The 22,114-nt window shown below is 33.7% G+C and overlaps 1 protein-coding gene across 3 annotated transcripts in view; it reads right to left on the reverse strand.

Annotated features, from left to right (window-relative positions):
* The window catches only part of LOC143245379 (trafficking protein particle complex subunit 13), a 38,749-nt gene that overhangs the window by 10,961 nt on the left and 5,674 nt on the right, over positions 1-22,114 (reverse strand). For all 3 annotated transcript variants that reach the window (XM_076491648.1, XM_076491647.1, XM_076491649.1), the window contains exons 4-6: positions 14,403-14,536; positions 12,355-12,427; positions 4,488-4,532 (exon numbers count right to left, since the gene is read on the reverse strand). In XM_076491648.1, coding sequence (XP_076347763.1) covers positions 4,488-4,532; positions 12,355-12,427; positions 14,403-14,536 — 252 coding nt within the window. The remainder of the gene's footprint in view (positions 1-4,487; positions 4,533-12,354; positions 12,428-14,402; positions 14,537-22,114) is intronic.

Genomic DNA, 22,114 nt, shown 5'->3' on the forward strand with positions numbered 1-22,114 from the left:
GTAATGAAAACTCAAGCCAAGAAAGGTAAAATAAAGGCACATGGTTAGTAAAAACAAGCCTGAAAATCGTGCAACAGACTAGTGGGTTAGAGACATAGCCAGTAATAATCAAATAAAGATATAAAAAACAAAATCCTACAGAGAAGTGACAACATTTGTTAATGTATTTAGTTACGTTTACATAATACAATACACACCTTAAAGTTTTTAATTTATAATTACACTATGATTCTTTAACTCCATATAACCAACAAACTTTTATACATTATTACAATGTTACTTTCAAGCAGTTTATACAATTTGTAATTGTTATCACTTCTAACACACACACACATTGTTATTACATTTCATTCTTGGAAAGCAGAGGAGCTCTGAGTACTTAGGTAAATGCTATGGTTTGATTCTATGTCACAACTAGTTCCAAAGTTCTATAATTGACACTTGTTTCTTGTTCTGTTTTATACCTTATGTTACTGGTATCAAATCATGTAGGAAACAACTGAAAACATTTAAATATTTTAAAGCACACATGAAAACATATAACAGAACATGTCTACTAACTTACTTCTTGTCTCATTCTAAACATGAGACATTTATCTCAGTATATATGAATTGTTTCATATATTTTGCTCCAAAACAAAGAATTTAATAATCTCTTTTTCTTCACTGTACAACGAATATTCTAAACTTAACAGAAATGACAAAATATATAAAGTTGTGTGTGTCAGCTCCATGTGGCATGAAGATAACACTTCATACCAGATAACAGCTTACAAATCACTGCAAGCAGAGGATACTGTAATCATTTACAAATATTTCAGACTGTGACAACTCAAACATAATAGTTATTTTTAATGGATAATGATTTGATATGGTACCCCATTAAAACTGCAACAACTGAGATATATCATAACCCATCCATGGCAAAAATATCTGTCAAGTGGTCAAAGTCACAAGCTATCATACACAGTCAATGTCTGATAACAGTCTCTCAAACAAACATATAAATATTAAATTAAAATGATTAATCTATTGTGAGAACACATTTTAACAAATCCAAAGTGCTGCTGTATTTCATATGCATGTCTAACAATCACAGAACAAACTTCAAGGAATCAAAACCCAATGAATGCAAGAAAGCTTTAAAGAATTCATAAAAACCACAAACTTAACTATATTACCAAAACTTTCATCTAATGTTGTTTTAAAGATAAACAAAAAACTCAGCCTAGCTCATATCTTTATATAATATAAAAAACACTTTTCTCATCTCAACTGTTACATGAGTTACATCACTGATAGTTTCTCACTTAAATTAACAAATTTGGATCACTATCTCCTGTTTTTCTTCCCTTCTCACAGTGGAAACAACTGACCAAGTTATACGAATCACAGTAGTGTCTTGTAATCATACATTTTGACATAGTATTTCTAGGTTGTGTCACGCATTTTAATCTAATATTTCTATGTTGTGTCATACATTTTGATCTAATATTTCTAGGTTACATCACACATTTTGATCTAATATTTCTTGGTTGTATCACACATTTTAATCCAATATTTCTAGATTGCATCATACATTTTCATATAGTATTTCTAGGTTGCATCATATATTTTGATATAGTAGTTATAGGTTGTGTCACAAATTTTGATTTAGTATTTTGAGATTACATCATACATTTTAATCTAATATTTTAGGTTGTGTAACATATTTTGATTTATTTTTAGATTGTGTCACACATTTTGACTAATACATTTCAAGGTTGTGTCATATATTTTGATATAATATTTCTAGATTTTGTCATAAATTTTCATCTAATATTTCTAGGTTACATCATACATTTTAATCTAATATTTCTAGATTTTGTCATACATTTTCATCTAATATTTCTAGGTTACATCATACATTTTAATCTAATATTTCTAGGTTGTGTCACACCTTTTGATCTAATATTTTTAGACTGTGTCACAAATTTTGATTTTATATATTTCTAGGTTGCGTCATATTTTGATATAATATTTCTAAACTGCATGATACATTTTAATCTAATATTTCTAGACTGCATCATACATTTTAATCTAATATTTCTGCATTGCATCATACATTTCGATCTAATATTTTTAGATTGAGTCATACATTTTGATTTAACATATTTCTAAATTGTGTCATAAATTTTCATCTAATATTTCAAGGCTACCTTACATATTATGATATAGTAATTCTAGGTTGCATAATACATTTATTCTAATATTTCTAAGTTACATCATACACTTTGATGTAGTATTTCTAGGTTGTGTCATACATTTTGATCTAATATTTCTAGGTTACATCACACATTTGAATCTAATATTTCTATGTTGTGTCATATATTTTCATCTAATATTTCTAGGTTACATCACACATTTTAATCTAATATTTCTTAGTTGCATCATACATTTTGATATAGTATTTCCAGGTTGTGTCACACATTTTGATTTAGTATTTTGAAATTACATCATACATTTTCATCTAATATTCCTGGGTTGCATCAGATATTTTGATCTAATATTTCTAGGTTACATAACGCATTCTTATCGAATATTTCTAGGTTACATTATATATTTTAATCTAATATTTCTAGGTTGTGTCACACATTTTAATCTAATATTTCTAGGTTGTGTCACACATTTTAATCTAATATTTTTATAGATTGTGTCACATATTTTATATACTTCAAGGTTGCATCATAATTTGAATCTAATATTTCTATGTTGTGTAACACATTTTGATTTAGTATTTTGATTACATCATACATTTTGATCTAATATTTCTGGGTTGCATCATACATTTTGATATAGTATTTCTAGATTGTGATTTTCCTTTTGCTTATTGTTATCGATAATGTATAGTAATTTTGAATTCAATCAGTATTCATTAACATATTCTGTTGCTACTTAATGCAGTATTTATTAGCTACATAAAAACATAACAAACTAATAAAGGTTTGACAAAGTCTGGTGTTTGAAAATAGCAAACATTACCTTTGGAATGATTTTTTACTATTAGTATTCCTGATCAAAATTTCTATTCAATAAATAATAAATTATTGTATTCACTGTTTAAAACAATAAACTTAACAATAATATTCAAAAAGTAAGGACATTTTGCTGTTATCTACAGTACTTCCTAAGCCTACCTAAGCTCAGATGAATCATGTAAGAACATTTCCAGAACTTTGAAATAGATACAAGTTAACATTAAAGCATTTTCAGGAATGACAGAAATGTCTGAAGAAAGTGGTTTGTTCACAAATATTCTAAGCTTCCCTTTATATTCCTTTCAGATAATAAAGTGTGGTGGTAGCTTGAATGGGTAATGAAGAAATGTTTATTACAAATAACAAATGTATAATATTTTGAAAAGCTCATGTGATCCTTAAACACAAGCAGCTTACAAGATTATTTTATAATACATTTATTCATAAGTCTATGTAGAATGGTCCAGCATGGTCAGATAGTTAAGGCTCTCCACTCGTAATCTGAGGGTCACAGGTTCAATTTCATTCTGCACCAAAAATGCCTGCCCTTTCAGCTGTGGGGGTGTTATAATGTGATGGTCAATCCCACTATTCATGGGTAAAAGAGTTGCCCAAGAGTTGGAAGTGGGTGGTGATGTCTAGCTGCTTTCCCTTTAATCTTACACAACTAAATTAGGGACTGTTAGTGCAGATAGCCCTCATGTAGCTTTGCACACAATTCAACAAAAAAATTATGTGAATTACTTGTAATAAAGATCTCTTCATTACCTATTTGTACTGTTTTCAAGTTCTATTAGATTCCTCTATTCATTGCTATGGGAGCTCAAGTGAGAAATCCTAAATTACTGAGCTACACAAATGTCATATACTCAAGCATATTTAAACATTGCCCACCACTGTTTCCAAAGCTTAGTTTCACAAGTAATTATTCAGGTCACATGCTGTGATATAATAAAGCCACAAAATAAAATCATATGAGTGACAAGACAAGAGTAAATGTATTCTATAAGGATAGTTAGTTTCATGAAAGATATAAACATTTTTACTGGGAAGGATAGAAAAAATCAAGAGATAAAACAATCATTAAAACTGAGCTGAATTTAAAAGTTCAGTTTTAATTTTTACTGCTTTACAAATTATGTGATATAAAACACTGAAATATGACAAACAGATGTGAACATGAGGAAAATACACACACGATTAAACAGTAATAACTCAACTATTAATCATTTGAATTTTTTCTTTGAATTTTTCCAAAACAAGCCTGTTTTTTAATATTTTAAATTTCAGTTTTTCTGAGAAAAACTAATTTGAACTGAATAATTTTTACAATTTGTTCTTGACTTTAAACTATCTTTGAACAATATTAACTATTACAATAAAGAAAACCTGCAGTTAAATGACAACAAATAAACTTAATGTTGTGATAATAAAATAATTTGAAGGATAATTTAACCATTTTAAAATTACCTCTGCATTGTAAAACTTAGTCTTTACATCAAGTGGCTTTGACACCTAAAGAATAACAAAATATATTTAATTAGAACACTACAAAAATAGTAGCTGGATTTATATCATTTACATTTATAATTCCAGCCATATATACTTCAAAAATGTAGACTTATAATTAATAAATTGTTTTCTGTAAAACATATTGAAAAAACCTCTAAAAGTAATCTATAAAAAGAGAGTAACTTCAGCCCAAAATTCACAATAAACAAGTGTTGGTTGCCATTTAATAGGGCAAATCAAGTTGGCTACCTGTGCTGAACTGGTAAAATAAAGAAAAGGTAAAAGTAAATCAAGTGAAATCAAAGAAATCTTCAAAAGTCAGATAAAAGTTTCAAATAGAATTAAAGAGAACAATGGCTTGTAAAATGTTAAAAACACAAGCATGTTGGTCAGTGCCAACATCTCCAATAACAGTCTAATACAGGGTAATCTCACAGAAAAAACATGTTTAATATGGTGCTCGCTCACTGTGATAATGGCAGCATGACAGTAAAATGTGGGCTATTGTAACATGAGTTTCACAAAGGCCACGCATTGATGGATCAGCTCTATATAAAAGAAAATGAGTTAAAAGCTGTGACCAATGCATAGCCTAGATGTAGGACAGCTTACTCCTTTGAGAAACAAGATGGCCAAAGAACAACAGAAGTTTTGATTTGGAAAAGCTTGCTAGGTGTTGCTCACTCTATGTCGAATGCTAACTGGTGCAAAGCTGAGTCTTCAATATAGGACCTAGTCCACATACAGAATAGGTACAGCTTTGATGGCACTAGAGCAGACAGACTTAGAAGCAGAAGAGTGAGCTCATTCATATAAATACAGATATGGCCAGGTATCTAGAAGACTGGACTGGAATAGAAGATAGAGTAAAATGGGTCACCCATGTTGAATACTAACAAGAACAAGATGAGAACTAATGCTAGGAGATTCCAGGGCTAATAGAGAACTAAGGAAGTCAAAGTAAATTCCACAAACCGTGTACTGCATAGTTTCTATTCTACATGATCCATTCAAAGAAAAACATTGTACAACTCAGTAATGAACACAGAAACTGTAGAGGGAGATCCTGTGAGCAACAACCAAACCACAACAAACTATGGCAGATTCCACAGTGTCACCCAATGTAAAAAAAATCCATATAAAGATGTTTGGCAGTTTCCATCGTCCTCGAGTGACTCAAATAAAGTCACAGGTGGGAATGGTAATAAGCCATGGAGATATGAGCTGATCAGAGGAGACAGCAATGTCATCCAGTGACACACTCAACTCATCCAGGTGCACCTGGACACAAAGGTCAAAGAGAAGAATAGCAGACCATCTATTCATAACTCATAGCACACTGAGGAAGGAAGACACAACTCCAGGCAGGATAATGTGGTAAGGATCAAAGTTTAATGGCATACTGCAAAAGAAGTTGCAAATAGCAGAGTTAAAGAAGGGCTTTGTGAGACTCAGTGCACAAACATTGGAGTGGAGAAGTTTGGAAAATCCCCATAGAGAGTCAAAGCCCCAGATGGTGAATGGGATCCAGCATCTTCAAGGCTGAGGTGCTGGCAGAACCACAGATCAGTCTAGTTTGGAGCAACTTAAGGTATGATAGATCCTGAGCATGGAACCTCAATACACTCCACAATAGGTGGATGAGAGAACACAGAGGATGTACAGTCCCTCATACACTTGACATGTAGATGCTTGATGTAAGGAACAAAAGTCAGCTTACAGTCTAAAATAAGCCCCAAGAACCTTGCCTCAGGGAACACAGGAAGAACATCACCACCAAGACAGAGCTCAGGATGAGGGTGGATACCCCACTGGTAACAAAAATGCATATAAACAGTTTTGGAGAAAGAAGAGGCAAAACCATTCACTGCGATCCACTTCAACAAGTGACTGAGGGCAGCCTGAACCTCAAGAAACCTCATGTTTGACAACCAACATCAGATGCAGAAGTCATTGACATAAAGCTTGATTCCAACAGCAGAAGGAAGTTGTGTAGTGATAACATTAATTTTGATACTAAAAACTGTAAAACTCAAGACTCAAGTTATTGTGGCAGATTGTCTGTTCTGAAAAGGTATGGCCCACCGAAGAAAGAAAGCACAACCCCAGATGAGATGCTTTGGTAAGGACCAAAGTTTCAAAGCATACAGTAAAGACAGCTGCAAACAGTGGAGGTGCAAAGGAGGTTCATGAGACTCTATGTATAAGCTCGGTACTGGGAAAGTACGGAAAGCCCCAGTGCAGAGCCGAAGTCCTTAATGATGAATGGGGTCCAGCATTTTTAAGGCCAAGGTTCCAGCAGAGTCATAGACCAGTGATCCATAGTCAAATGTCGATCGAACAAGAGCACAATATATCTTTAGCATAGAACATAGATCCACTCCTAAGTGGTGGACGAGAGGACCCGTAGGATGTTCAGTGCTCTTATACATTTGACCACATAGCTGCTTGATGTGTGGTATAAAGGTCAATTTACGGTAAAAGATAAACCCCAAGAACTATGGCTCAGGGACCATAGGCAGCACAACTTCACAGATACAGAGTTCAGGATCAGGATGAATACCCCATTAGCAGCAATAGTGCATGCAAACAAGTTTAGAGAGGGAAAAGTTAAAGCTGTTTGCTGTGGTCCACTTCAGTAAATGATTGAGGGCAGTCTGTAGCTGCTGCTCAATATACCTCATGTTCAACGACTGACATGAGATGTGAAAGACATCGACAGAGATACCGTTTGCAACAGTGAGAGGGAGTTGTTCAGTAATGGCATTTATCTTTATACTGAAAAGTGTGACACTCAAAACACAGCCCTAAGGTCTCCAAGTTCCTGTAGAAAAGGACATGAAAATGTTGAACCCAAACAAACTTGGAATCTCCTGTCCATTAAAAAATTTTTAATAAAAATGGGCAAATGGCCACGTAACCAATAGATATGGAGGTCTAACAAAATGCCATACCTCCATGTTGTATCATAAGCCTTCTCAAAGTCAAAGAATATTGATACAAAATGGATGGTCAAGAGGAGGTTGTTTGATTTGAGAAACCAAACACGATGAGCATTAACCATCTTCTCTATGGTTTTACAGAGCCAGCTCATCAAAGCAATTTGATGGTAGTTTGAAGGAATCTTGAGATCAGAAGAACAGTAAGAGAAACAGGAGATAGATGGCACAGCATTTCACAGTGTACATCATCAGGTCCAACTAATGCACCGCCAGACTGATGAAGGGCCAGTTTGAGTTCCACCAGTGTAAAGGGAAGATTACAGTCATAGTGACAATCAGCTCGAAAGGAAAGGAGTGATTGCTCTGCCAGAATCTTGATGGCTAAGAAGGTGGAGGAAGAAGCAGAAGTGCTAGAGACCTGACAAAAGCTTTCACCTAGAGTATCAGCAATGCTCCAGGTATCAGCTACTTCCTGGACATCAGAGAGCAAGATTGAAAAGGGAGACAGAATTATATTGCCCACTGACCTTTTGAATCTTGTCCCATATGACTTTGGGACCTGTGGTAGAAAATATGCTGATTGTGAACTTAATCCAAGATTCCTTCTGGCTTTGACATCTTACCCACCAAGCATATGCAAGGGCCTACTGGAAATCAATATGGTTCGCAAGTGTAGGACAACTACGAAAAGAATCCCAGGCTGTTTTTAAGCTTTCCATGCCATGTAGCAAGCAGGATTCCACCACGGATGAGAATATTGTGAGAAACAAGATTTTAGAAATTCATTGAGCAACTGCTTTTATAATACAGTCAGTTACAGCTGCCACACAGTCGTCTATTGAAGGCTTACAGGCAATGGCAGGATCAATTTCTGTTTGCATGATCCAGCTTCCACTGGGGCACATGGGTCAAGTGGCATCAACCACAGCCATTCTCTCTCAAAATTATAGGAAAATGATCACTGCCTCGTGAATTATTGTCAACCTTCCATGAAAAATGGGAGAGCAGTGAAGAGGAGCAAATTGAGAGATCAATGGCAGTAAAGAACTGACTAGGTGCATGGAAATAAGTAGAAGAACCAGTATTGAAAAGAGAAAAGATGTGATCAGATCTACAGAGCAACCCCTCCTATCAATATCAGCACTTCCCCATAGGGGATGGTGACCATTAAAGTCCCCAGGACTAAAACAGGAAATGTATAAAACAAAACTGCCGAAAGGTGACTGTATCGGCAAGTTTCAGATATGGTTCCTATAAGGAAAGACATACAGGATGGTAGGAAGCAATCACGTTTTGATGTCATCCAGATTAGAACGTAACCTCGACAGTTCCATTGTATCAAGGTGACCATTTTTATTTATGTGTAGGCAAATTAAGTGAACCATTCTGTTTATGACCATGTCATTTTTCTTTACTGTCTTTATTCAAGGGAGGTCTATCGACCTCCATGGATCCTGTCCTGGTCAACTGGGCAGGTTTTTGCTGTTGGAAGAGGATTCCAGTGAATGAAAATGTGAACTGATTGTTTTGCATCTTGGGGTGGGAGAAGATGTATCTGAGGAAATGCCTGTACCCAGAACTGAAGGAAATGGATCTTGGGATTTGTTGGAATGTATGTGAGGGACAGAGATGGATGTTGAAGTTGATTCATCAACTTTTTTAACCATGGAGGTCAAAAGACTTTTCATTTGTTTTGAGAGTGATACTTTTGGAGGCACAGAGAGATCTGTCTGCACTCCCACTGTAGTAGTGGGATGAAGTGCAGCAGCATATGTCTGAGATGAAGTGGTAAACAGCAATGTTTGAGCCTCAGGATAAGTAATGTTATGGATCGTTTTCAAATGCTATACCTCTTTTTATTCCAACCATTCAGGACAAGAATGAAAGTAGGACAGGTGAGAGCCATTCCAACTGATGCAATAAGGGTCCATTTCACATTCATAGGTGTCACGGTCCTTGCCACTGCAATGAGCACAAGTCAAGAAACCATGACATGATGTCTTCGAGTGACCAAACCTCTGACACTGGAAACATTGGAAAGGGTTTGGAATGTATGGCCGTACCCTGCATTAAGGTAACCTGCCGTACCCTGCATTAAGGTAACCTGCCTTGATGGTGGCAGATGGACGTGGTGTTGTAAATGTCAGAATGAGGATACTGGTCGACATCATAATTCCATCTTTGTGAGTGGAGATACGCCTCACTGCAGAAACTCCTTGAGTGGAGAAACCAGCGAGAGTCTCTGACTCAGGGATGTTCTTCAAATCCCTCTCAATGATAACTCCTCCTGATTAATTCAAAATAACATGAGGTGTAACCTCAATAGGTATATCTCCAATTGCCTTTGAATACATGAGGAGTTCACTGTGTTGTTTCTACCAATGTGGATGTTTCTACCAATATGTCACAAGATCAAAGCTTCTTCACTGACTTTGGAGAGCCAGAAAGTCCTTTTGCCCTAAAGGTCTCTGAAAAAGAATGTAGTATCAGAAAATGATGTACAGGTGTTACAGATGTTGAAGATTGCTGCTCAGAATCTTCTAGATGTGATCATTTACCTATGGACTGTTTTTTCACTATTTTATTTAAATTTTTTGTCGGAGGATCCATAGGAAAAAAGGAAAATTTTAGTACCCACTGACCCCACCCACCATGGAGTCCTATGAGGGAATGCACTACAATGTCATGCAAGGACATTGTAGCAACGCCAGGGTTTCATGAGCACTATACCCAAACACCAACATCAGATACAATGTTCACAACACCTGTTGAGAACATCCAACACTGGTACTTGATTGAACCTAGCCTAATTGGAACAGCCAACTGACCCAAGAGGGGCCACCCCAAGGCTGCCTGTCTACAGGAATTCAAGGTCAAAGTGGTGTGTTAAGGTTGGACCCCTCATCCACCAGAATCATCTCCTCCCCTTCACAGGTTGCCATGCATGGCAAACATGTGGGTGGATGTTTAAATCCTAGAGGAGGTAAACTGAAAGAACAGAATATTCCCTGGAAGGTCCCCTCACCATATACAGGAATAGACACTGAGGGGCTCTTTTGAGAAAGGCTTCCCTGATCAACATTTCAAATCAAATCAGGTAGTCCATGGTAGAACACTGTCGACAGAACCTGCACTGGGTGGGCAAGAGGAAGTTTGATTTGAACAATCAAACAAGACGAGTATTAAGCATCCTCTCAAAGACCTTACAGAGATAGATAGTCAAAGCAATTGGATGATAGGTAGAAGGAATCTTGAGATTCTTCTGAAAATTAGAAAAATGAAGAACAACAGCCTGGCACCAAGCATCAGAAAAAAAAATTATCCTTCCAGATCTGTATAAAACAACCAGGAGGATAACAAGAGAAGCAGGAGAAAGATGGTACAGAATCTCAGTGAACATCATTAGGTACAACCAATGAAGAGCAAGCTTGAGTTCCACCAACATAGAAGGGTGATTACAGTCATAGAGACAATCAACCAGAAGGGTGATTACAGTCATAGAGACAATCAACCCAAAAGGGTGATTACAGTCATAGAGACAATCAACCAGAAGGGTGATTACAGTCATAGAGACAATCAACCAGAAGGGTGATTACAGTCATAGAGACAATCAACCAGAAGGGTGATTACAGTCATAGAGACAATCAACCAGAAGGGTGATTACAGTCATAGAGACAATCAACCCAAAAGGGTGATTACAGTCATAGAGACAATCAACCAGAAGGGTGATTACAGTCATAGAGACAATCAACCAGAAGGGTGATTACAGTCATAGAGACAATCAACCCAAAAGGAAAAAGACAACTACTCTGCCCAAAACCTGATTGCTAAAAAAGTTGGGGAAGAAACAAAAGTGTTAATTACATGAGAAAAGCTCTCACTGAGATAACTGGCAATGCTCTGAAAATCAGCAACTTCTTGGTCATTGAAGAGCAAGATGGATTCTGCTCTGAGTCAAGTGGGCAGATCTTTATCAGTAGATGGAGATTCTTGTGAATGAATGCATGAATGATAGTCATTTTACATCTCAGGGCTGAAAAAGGTGGATCTGAGCAGTTACTGGGAGTGATAGTATGGACAGAGACAGGAGTAGACACTGACTTGTCAACTCACTTAAATTATGGATAGCAAAAGACTCTTCACATGATTGGAATTCAGTGTTGGAGGCACAGTAAGATCTCTCTGCAGTCACACTGCAGCAATGGAATGTAGTGCAACATGATTCCAATATGGAAATGGGAACAATAACTTTTGAGTTTCAGGGAAAGAAATGTTGTCAATCAGTTTCAAATGCTGCACCCCCTTCTACTCCACCCAATGAGGGCAAGAAGGAAAAAATGATTGGTGGGAATCACTACAGTTAATACAGTGTGGTGACAATTTGCAATTGTAAGCATTGTGGTCTTTGCCACTACAATGAGCACATGCCAAAGAACCACAATATGATGCCTCTGAATGTCCAAACCACTACCACTGAAAACATCAGAGGAGGTTGGGAATGTATGGCCGTACCTCATAGTTCAAATAACCTGCCTGGACAGAAGCAGGAGGACACAGTGAAGTAAACATCAAAATTAAAACACTTATCAGCAGTATAATTCTGTTCTTGCAAGTGGGATGGAAAATGATGTTAGGCTTGGACAAACTGGCTGGACTAAAAAACCCTTATTCAGGTAGGTCAGCCTATTGATGTTGGAAACCCATGAAGAAAAATAGAAAATGGCATTGCTGTAACACACACCACAAACATAAAATGAAGTGAAATAGAATACAACACTGGTGTTACATGTAACAAAAACATTAAAATCACTTGAAATAGAAAACACCATATGTCACTGGTAGCTTTACACAAAAATCTAAATTAAGTAAAATATAAAACTTGCCTGAAATTTAAAAAACTTCCTAAAGTGAAGTTTCTCACCAGTTTCTTTAGTATAGCTCACAGAGCACACCAATCTGAAATGAGAATTAGTTGTCTGAAATACCTATAAACAAATACTGAGAAATATAATCAACAATACAACTGTTCAAAATACCTTTGAACAAACAGTGAGAAACAGTCAACATTACAACTGTTTGAAATACCTTTAAACAAACATGGTAAACACTGTGTTTGAAAGTCCTTTGATGGGTGTATTCTGTCTCATGAATAAATTTAACCACCAAATTAATCATAAGTACAACTGTAATCATTCTTCAATGAATAAACATCAGAGGTGAAATCTATTCAGTAAAAAAATCATTTATTTAGTTTTATACTTAAATTATTTAATTTTGATTTTTGATTGATTTAAATGCAATCTGAGGAAAGTTACTAGTGTTTGTGAATTTTCTTATTTTTTTCTGACTATAATACAATTTTCAAAGTCCTCTAGAAGCAAAGTCATTGTAATATTAACAAAACATTGCTAATTGACTTTGAAACTTAACGTTTCTGTTATATTTAATAAGTTAACAGGGACATCAGTTCAGCAGTTTTTGTGAAGAGCTTAGAAGAAAGTTGATGTACATATGTCATGAAGATGTCTCTAAACTTTTGTTACAATATACTGTCCCAGTATTCTTGTAAAGTGTGTTTCATGAAGCTGCATTGTATTAAAAAATGTCTTTCTTGGATCAAGATAAGGTAGGCTTGGTTAAGTTATTTTACACTTGTCTGTATCAGGTTTTCTTTAAGAAACAAGGTCACTCCTCTAGAGTAGGATTACATTTTCTTACCAGGTTAAGTATCTACTTAAATGGACAATGAAAATTACCTGAAAAGTAACTTAAAACACATGTATCTATGACAGCAGGGTTCAATAGTATTTTCATAATCCCTAAAATTGTACAGAATATATTAACACTTTCGCCACATGACAATAAATAATTGTTTTTTCTTAATATAGAGGGATAGAAAAATACAGAGAAATGTTTTCAATTACTTATTGATAAAATTAATTGTTCTTAACAAAATAGATGGTAGAAGTAAAGCACAGGTCAACACCCATTTCACTGCATGTGGCAAGTGGCTACCATGTTGGACATTTTAGATCTATGACTATAAAAGAGCTTTAAACTTTACCAAACTTTAATTGTTTGTTGAAACAAAGGAGACAACATTGTGGCTTCTATATCAAGGTTCCTTAGGTCACTATACATACTCGTGTAGCATGTTATAAAGGTAAGCACAGCCACACAACAAAGTTCAGGTTGTGTAGATTGAGTGGTTGTCATGATTAGCAGGAATGACACCAGCATATTGTGTGTAAAATACATTAAAGATGTTCACGTGAGAAGTGAACAGCATCAAACTTGTGTTGCTTTTATTTATATATGTAATGATTTACTTCTACTAATTTTAACATACATATCTAGTTTCTAAAATATTTAAACATGAAATTACTATTAGTACAATACTTATGATATTTTCTACAAAAGTTTACCTAAACAGTTTGAGAAACAGAATATTTTCTGATGATGAGTTTTGATCTGAAGATTCACAGCATTTCCAATTTTATTATAGAAAATCTATTTTACAGACAATAAAGTAAAACTTCCTTTTGACATTTAAAACTTAAGAGTAAATCCTTAAAACAAGTTATGACTCAATTTAAAACTTAAGAGTAAATCCTTATAACAAGTTATGACTCAATTTAAAACTTAAGAGTAAATCCTTATAACAAGTTATGACTCAATTTAAAACTTAAGAGTAAATCCTTATAACAAGTTATGACTCAATTTAAGTGCAAGTTGGTAATTTGTATTCTTTGTTGGGAAAATTCTTCTAATAAAATAAAATATTTTATTTTCAATAGCACTAACTATGTTATTGACTGTGTGAGTATACGCCATCAATACTGACATTTTGTTAGGAAACAACAAACCAGATTCATACATCGGGTAACATAACGCTGCAGATAACAACATGAATGATAAAACTATTACTTACATGTGAGAACCAATTTCTTTAACCTCATGATGTATAACATCATCCACACTTGAATCTGACACAAGTTCAGCTACAACATTCTCTCCACTCTGACACATCAACGGTATTTTCTGAGTTCCAGTCTGAAGATCAGCCTAGGAAATAATAAAAATATCAGGTTTTAGTAGTTAACCACCTTTACATTCACTACAGAAACTTCATAATATAATACAGATGTTACCATATCTCAAATTTTCATAACAACATACTGCTAGACTTCAATACGAACAACCTATTCACTCAACAAAGGGAAGAAAGTTTTATTGTTTGGCAAGCAGTTGATGTAAATATTTATTTCTCATATTAAGTGCAATTTAATACAGAGTAACCTAAGTTTACAAAAACAATAAAAATCACATACTAGTGAAACAAAACTTTGAAAATTTGACAAAACAGCTAAAGATATTACACACACATTAAATTGCAACAGAATATTTACTGTTATCTTATTAGTAATTAAAATTATAGCTACTACCTCCGTGGGTTCTTTAAGAAAAATAAAAAGACTTTTAATGTTCTATAAACATTAAAACTGAATAAGTCACCATATATAACACAAAGGTTTATGAGTTATTTTAATTAACTTTAAAGTTTATAAGTTATCCTAAATAACAACAACATTAATAAGCTATCCTAAATAAAAGTACGGTTAATATGTTAACCTAAGTAACTAAGGTTAATACATTAACTTAAATATTAATAAGATTGGTAAGTTAACCTCAATAACAAAAAGGTTAAACATTATTCTAAGTAACAATAAGATTAATAACCTATCCTAAGTAACACTTAGGTTAACAACTTATCCTAAGTGACACTACTGTTAATATATTAACTTAAGTTAATTAGTTGGTTGATTGTTTAATATTCACTGATGCTAAGCAACCAAGCCATCTGTGCCAGACAACCTATAGAAAGGTAAGAAAGTAAAATCATTAAAATATATAAAGAGGATTCATGCTAAAACAAAACATAGTCCAATTTTCAAATTAATATTTTAAATAGAGTTAAGAAAATCAATGACCCTTAAAAACACAAATGAGGTGGACAGTGCCATCATCACCAATGACACTTTCCAACATCAAGGATGAACATACGGTAAAAATATGTTTAAAATTGTGTCGTCGTTCTTGATTGAAATGACAGCATGGCAGTGAAATGTGGGCTACTGTGACTTTAGTGTCAAACAGATCAGATTAAAAAAAGTGATGAGTTAAAAACCATATCCAATGCATAACCTAGCCATAACAACTTCCTCCTTCTGATCATTAGGGAAGTAAGATGAGCAAAGAGCAACAGAAGGTTTGATCTGGAAAAGCTTGTTATCATGTTGCTCACTCCAAGTTGACTGCCAAAAGGTGCAAAGCTGAATCTTGAATATAGGACTATAGTCCAAGTATGGGACAGGCACAGCAGTGATAGTACAAATGCAAACAGATTGAGCTGCAATCTTAGTGAGCTCATTCCCCCGAATTCTGACATGTCCTGTTATTCAAAAAACAAGATGCAGATTATAGAGATAAATGGTCCAGTTGTTTCTGAATATCAACAAGAACAGGGTGAGAACTAACATTCCAGGACCAATAGAGAGCTAAGTGAGTAAGTATAAATAGTACAGTTCATGCCCTACACAGCTTCTGATCCAGGGCAAGAGGAATGACATACAAATTAACAGTGAACACAGAAATTGTAGAGAGGATTCTGTGTACAAGAATCAAATCACAACAAACCATGGTAGAGCCCACAGAGTCATCTGATTTCAAACCATCTGTATAAATGTAAATGGAAGGATGGTTTGAAAAAAGTTTGGCAAATAAAAGGCAATACTTCTAATCGGGAGTATCTGCTTTTCTCAGATGACTCAAAGTAAGGTCACACTTAAAGACAGTAATAAGCCATGGTGGGATGCACTGACCAGCAGATACAGCAATGTCATCCAAGAACAAACCTAATTCATCCAACTGCACCTGGATAGGAAGGCCAAAAAGAATAATGGCAGGCAGTCTACTCTGAAAAAGCATGGCCCACTGAGGAAGAAAAACACAACCCTAGGTGAGATGCTGTGGTAAAATTCAAAGTTTTGAAGCATACAGTAAAGACAGTTGCAAATGGAGAAGGTATAGAGGAGATTCATGAGACTCAGTGCACAAACTCTGAACTGGAGAAGAGTGAAAGGCCCCTGATGGTGAACATGGTCCAAAATCTTCAAGGCTGAGATCCTGGCAGACCCAGAGTCCAGCTTTGATCAAATAAGAGTACAATAGATTTTTAGCATAGAACATCAATCTGCTCTTCAAGAGGTAGAAGAGAGGACATGGAGGATATACACTTGACATGTAGCTGCTTGATGTGTGAAATAAAAATAAGCTAACAGTCAAAGTCCCAAGAACTTTGCCTGAGAGACCACAAGATGCACAAAGTATTTGAAATGGAGCTGACCATCTGGGTGAATACCCTATTGGAGGCAGAAATGCATGCAAATACCCTAAATAACACTGAAGTTAATACATTACCCTAAGTAACAATAAGGTTAATACTTTACCCTAAATAACACTAAGGTTAATACATTACCCTACGTAACAATAAAGTTAATACTTTACCCTAAATAACACTAAGGTTAATACATTACCCTAAATAACACTAAGGTTAATACATTACCTAAATAACACTAAAGTTAATAGATTACTCTAAGTAACAGTAAGGTTAATACATTAACCAAAGTAACAAAATGATTAATAAATCATACAAAGTAACAATAAGGTTAATACATTAACCTAAATAATACTGATGTATAATAAGTTACCCAAAGATGTTCACTATTTTTTGTAGATATTCTCTCATCTTTTTACTTTCTTGTTTTACATTTTCTTTTCCCTTCTCTGTTTGATATTCTATTCAACTTGGACAGTTTTTTCAAATTTTGTATTATTCAATTTTATTTGTTCATTACTTGGCAGTGTATAAAGTTTCTGCATCTTTTTCAGTTTAGTATTCTAATTTTTTGTTTGGTATTCTAAAAATTTGTTCAATGGTTTTTTTTTTACAACTGGTTTTGTTCACTGTTTTTATTCCACTTGTCTCTGTGATACTGTTTTCTTTTCAATGTATTTTTTTACAACTGGTTTGTTCACTGTTTTTATTCCACTTGTCTCTGTGATACTGTTTTCTTTTCAATGTTTATTTTTTTAACACCTGGTTTGTTCACTGTTTTTATTCCACTTGTCTCTGTGATACTGTTTTCTTTTCAATGTATTTTTTTACAACTGGTTTGTTCACTGTTTTTATTCCACTTGTCTCTGTGATACTGTTTTCTTTTCAATGTTTTTTTTTACAACTGGTTTGTTCACTGTTTTTATTCCACTTGTCTCTGTGATACTGTTTTCTTTTCAATGTATTTTTTTACAACTGGTTTGTTCACTGTTTTTATTCCACTTGTCTCTGTGATACTGTTTTCTTTTCAATGTTTATTTTTTAACACCTGGTTTGTTCACTGTTTTTATTCCACTTGTCTCTGTGATACTGTTTTCTTTTCAATGATTTTTTTACAACTGGTTTGTTCACTGTTTTTATTCCACTTGTCTCTGTGATACTGTTTTCTTTCAATGGTTTTTTTTACAACTGGTTTGTTCACTGTTTTTATTCCACTTGTCTCTGTGATACTGTTTTCTTTTCAATGATTTTTTTTACAACTGGTTTGTTCACTGTTTTTATTCCACTTGTCTCTGTGATACTGTTTTCTTTTCAATGGTTTTTTTACAACTGGTTTGTTCACTGTTTTTATTCCACTTGTCTCTGTGATACTGTTTTCTTTTCAATGATTTTTTTTACAACTGGTTTGTTCACTGTTTTTATTCCACTTGTCTCTGTGATAATGTTTTCTTTTCAATGGTTTTTTTTACAACTGGTTTGTTCACTGTTTTTATTCCACTTGTCTCTGTGATAATGTTTTCTTTTCAATGGTTTTTTTACAACTGGTTTGTTCACTGTTTTATTCCACTTGTCTCTGTGATACTGTTTTCTTTTCAATGTTTTTTTTACAACTGGTTTGTTCACTGTTTTTATTCCACTTGTCTCTGTGATACTGTTTTCTTTTCAATGTTTTTTTTACAACTGGTTTGTTCACTGTTTTTATTCCACTTGTCTCTGTGATACTGTTTTCTTTTCAATGTTTTTTTTTACAACTGGTTTGTTCACTGTTTTTATTCCACTTGTCTCTGTGATACTGTTTTCTTTTCAATATTTTTTTTACAACTGGTTTGTTCACTGTTTTTATTCCCCTTGTCTCTGTGATAATGTTTTCTTTTCAATGGTTTTTTTTTTACAACTGGTTTGTTCACTGTTTTTATTCCACTTGTCTCTGTGATACTGTTTTCTTTTCAATGTTTTTTTTAAAACTGGTTTGTTCACTGTTTTTATTCCACTTGTCTCTGTGATACTGTTTTCTTTTCAATGTTTTTTTTTACAACTGGTTTGTTCACTGTTTTTATTCCACTTGTCTCTGTGATACTGTTCTCTTTTCAATTATTTTTTTTACAACTGGTTTGTTCACTGTTTTTGTTCCACTTGTCTCTGTGATACTGTTTTCTTTTCAATGTTTTTTTTACAACTGGTTTGTTCACTGTTTTTATTCCACTTGTCTCTGTGACACTGTTTTCTTTTCAATGATTTTTTTTTACAACTGGTTTGTTCACTGTTTTTATTCCACTTGTCTCTGTGATACTGTTTTCTTTTCAATGGTTTTTTTACAACTGGTTTGTTCACTGTTTTTATTCCACTTGTCTCTGTGATACTGTTTTCTTTTCAATGTATTTTTTTACAACTGGTTTGTTCACTGTTTTATTCCACTTGTCTCTGTGATACTGTTTTCTTTTCAATGTTTATTTTTAACACCTGGTTTGTTCACTGTTTTTATTCCACTTGTCTCTGTGATACTGTTTTCTTTTCAATGTATTTTTTTTACAACTGGTTTGTTCACTGTTTTTATTCCACTTGTCTCTGTGATACTGTTTTCTTTTCAATGTTTTTTTTTACAACTGGTTTGTTCACTGTTTTATTCCACTTGTCTCTGTGATACTGTTTTCTTTTCAATGTATTTTTTACAACTGGTTTGTTCACTGTTTTTATTCCACTTGTCTCTGTGATACTGTTTTCTTTTCAATGTTTATTTTTTAACACCTGGTTTGTTCACTGTTTTTATTCCACTTGTCTCTGTGATACTGTTTTCTTTTCAATGATTTTTTTTTACAACTGGTTTGTTCACTGTTTTTATTCCACTTGTCTCTGTGATACTGTTTTCTTTCAATGGTTTTTTTTTACAACTGGTTTGTTCACTGTTTTATTCCACTTGTCTCTGTGATACTGTTTTCTTTTCAATGATTTTTTTTTTACAACTGGTTTGTTCACTGTTTTTATTCCACTTGTCTCTGTGATACTGTTTTCTTTTCAATGGTTTTTTTACAACTGGTTTGTTCACTGTTTTTATTCCACTTGTCTCTGTGATACTGTTTTCTTTTCAATGATTTTTTTTACAACTGGTTTGTTCACTGTTTTTTATTCCACTTGTCTCTGTGATAATGTTTTCTTTTCAATGGTTTTTTTTTACAACTGGTTTGTTCACTGTTTTTTATTCCACTTGTCTCTGTGATAATGTTTTCTTTTCAATGGTTTTTTTTACAACTGGTTTGTTCACTGTTTTTATTCCACTTGTCTCTGTGATACTGTTTTCTTTTCAATGTTTTTTTTACAACTGGTTTGTTCACTGTTTTTATTCCACTTGTCTCTGTGATACTGTTTTCTTTTCAATGTTTTTTTTTACAACTGGTTTGTTCACTGTTTTTATTCCACTTGTCTCTGTGATGCTGTTTTCTTTTCAATGTTTTTTTACAACTGGTTTGTTCACTGTTTTTATTCCACTTGTCTCTGTGATACTGTTTTCTTTTCAATATTTTTTTTACAACTGGTTTGTTCACTGTTTTTATTCCCCTTGTCTCTGTGATAATGTTTTCTTTTCAATGGTTTTTTTTTTACAACTGGTTTGTTCACTGTTTTTATTCCACTTGTCTCTGTGATACTGTTTTCTTTTCAATGTTTTTTTAAAACTGGTTTGTTCACTGTTTTTATTCCACTTGTCTCTGTGATACTGTTTTCTTTTCAATGTTTTTTTTTACAACTGGTTTGTTCACTGTTTTTATTCCACTTGTCTCTGTGATACTGTTCTCTTTTCAATTATTTTTTTTACAACTGGTTTGTTCACTGTTTTTGTTCCACTTGTCTCTGTGATACTGTTTTCTTTTCAATGTTTTTTTTACAACTGGTTTGTTCACTGTTTTTATTCCACTTGTCTCTGTGACACTGTTTTCTTTTCAATGATTTTTTTTTACAACTGGTTTGTTCACTGTTTTTATTCCACTTGTCTCTGTGATGCTGTGTTTTTTTTCTTTTCAATGGTTTTTTTACAACTGGTTTGTTCACTGTTTTTATTCCACTTGTCTCTGTGATACTGTTTTCTTTTCAATGTATTTTTTTACAACTGGTTTGTTCACTGTTTTTATTCCACTTGTCTCTGTGATACTGTTTTCTTTTCAATGTTTATTTTTTAACACCTGGTTTGTTCACTGTTTTTATTCCACTTGTCTCTGTGATACTGTTTTCTTTTCAATGTATTTTTTTACAACTGGTTTGTTCACTGTTTTTATTCCACTTGTCTCTGTGATACTGTTTTCTTTTCAATGTTTTTTTTTTTACAACTGGTTTGTTCACTGTTTTTATTCCACTTGTCTCTGTGATACTGTTTTCTTTTCAATGTATTTTTTTACAACTGGTTTGTTCACTGTTTTTATTCCACTTGTCTCTGTGATACTGTTTTCTTTTCAATGTTTATTTTTTAACACCTGGTTTGTTCACTGTTTTTATTCCACTTGTCTCTGTGATACTGTTTTCTTTTCAATGATTTTTTTTTACAACTGGTTTGTTCACTGTTTTTATTCCACTTGTCTCTGTGATACTGTTTTCTTTCAATGGTTTTTTTTACAACTGGTTTGTTCACTGTTTTTATTCCACTTGTCTCTGTGATACTGTTTTCTTTTCAATGATTTTTTTTTACAACTGGTTTGTTCACTGTTTTTATTCCACTTGTCTCTGTGATACTGTTTTCTTTTCAATGGTTTTTTTTTACAACTGGTTTGTTCACTGTTTTTATTCCACTTGTCTCTGTGATACTGTTTTCTTTTCAATGATTTTTTTTACAACTGGTTTGTTCACTGTTTTTATTCCACTTGTCTCTGTGATAATGTTTTCTTTTCAATGGTTTTTTTTTTACAACTGGTTTGTTCACTGTTTTTATTCCACTTGTCTCTGTGATAATGTTTTTTTCTTTTCAATGGTTTTTTTTTACAACTGGTTTGTTCACTGTTTTTATTCCACTTGTCTCTGTGATACTGTTTTCTTTTCAATGTTTTTTTTTACAACTGGTTTGTTCACTGTTTTTATTCCACTTGTCTCTGTGATACTGTTTTCTTTTCAATGTTTTTTTTTTACAACTGGTTTGTTCACTGTTTTTATTCCACTTGTCTCTGTGATACTGTTTTCTTTTCAATGTTTTTTTTACAACTGGTTTGTTCACTGTTTTATTCCACTTGTCTCTGTGATACTGTTTTCTTTTCAATATTTTTTTTTAC

Source organism: Tachypleus tridentatus, chromosome 2 (genome assembly GCF_004210375.1).
Source record: "Tachypleus tridentatus isolate NWPU-2018 chromosome 2, ASM421037v1, whole genome shotgun sequence".
Classification (NCBI taxonomy): domain Eukaryota; kingdom Metazoa; phylum Arthropoda; class Merostomata; order Xiphosura; family Limulidae; genus Tachypleus; species Tachypleus tridentatus.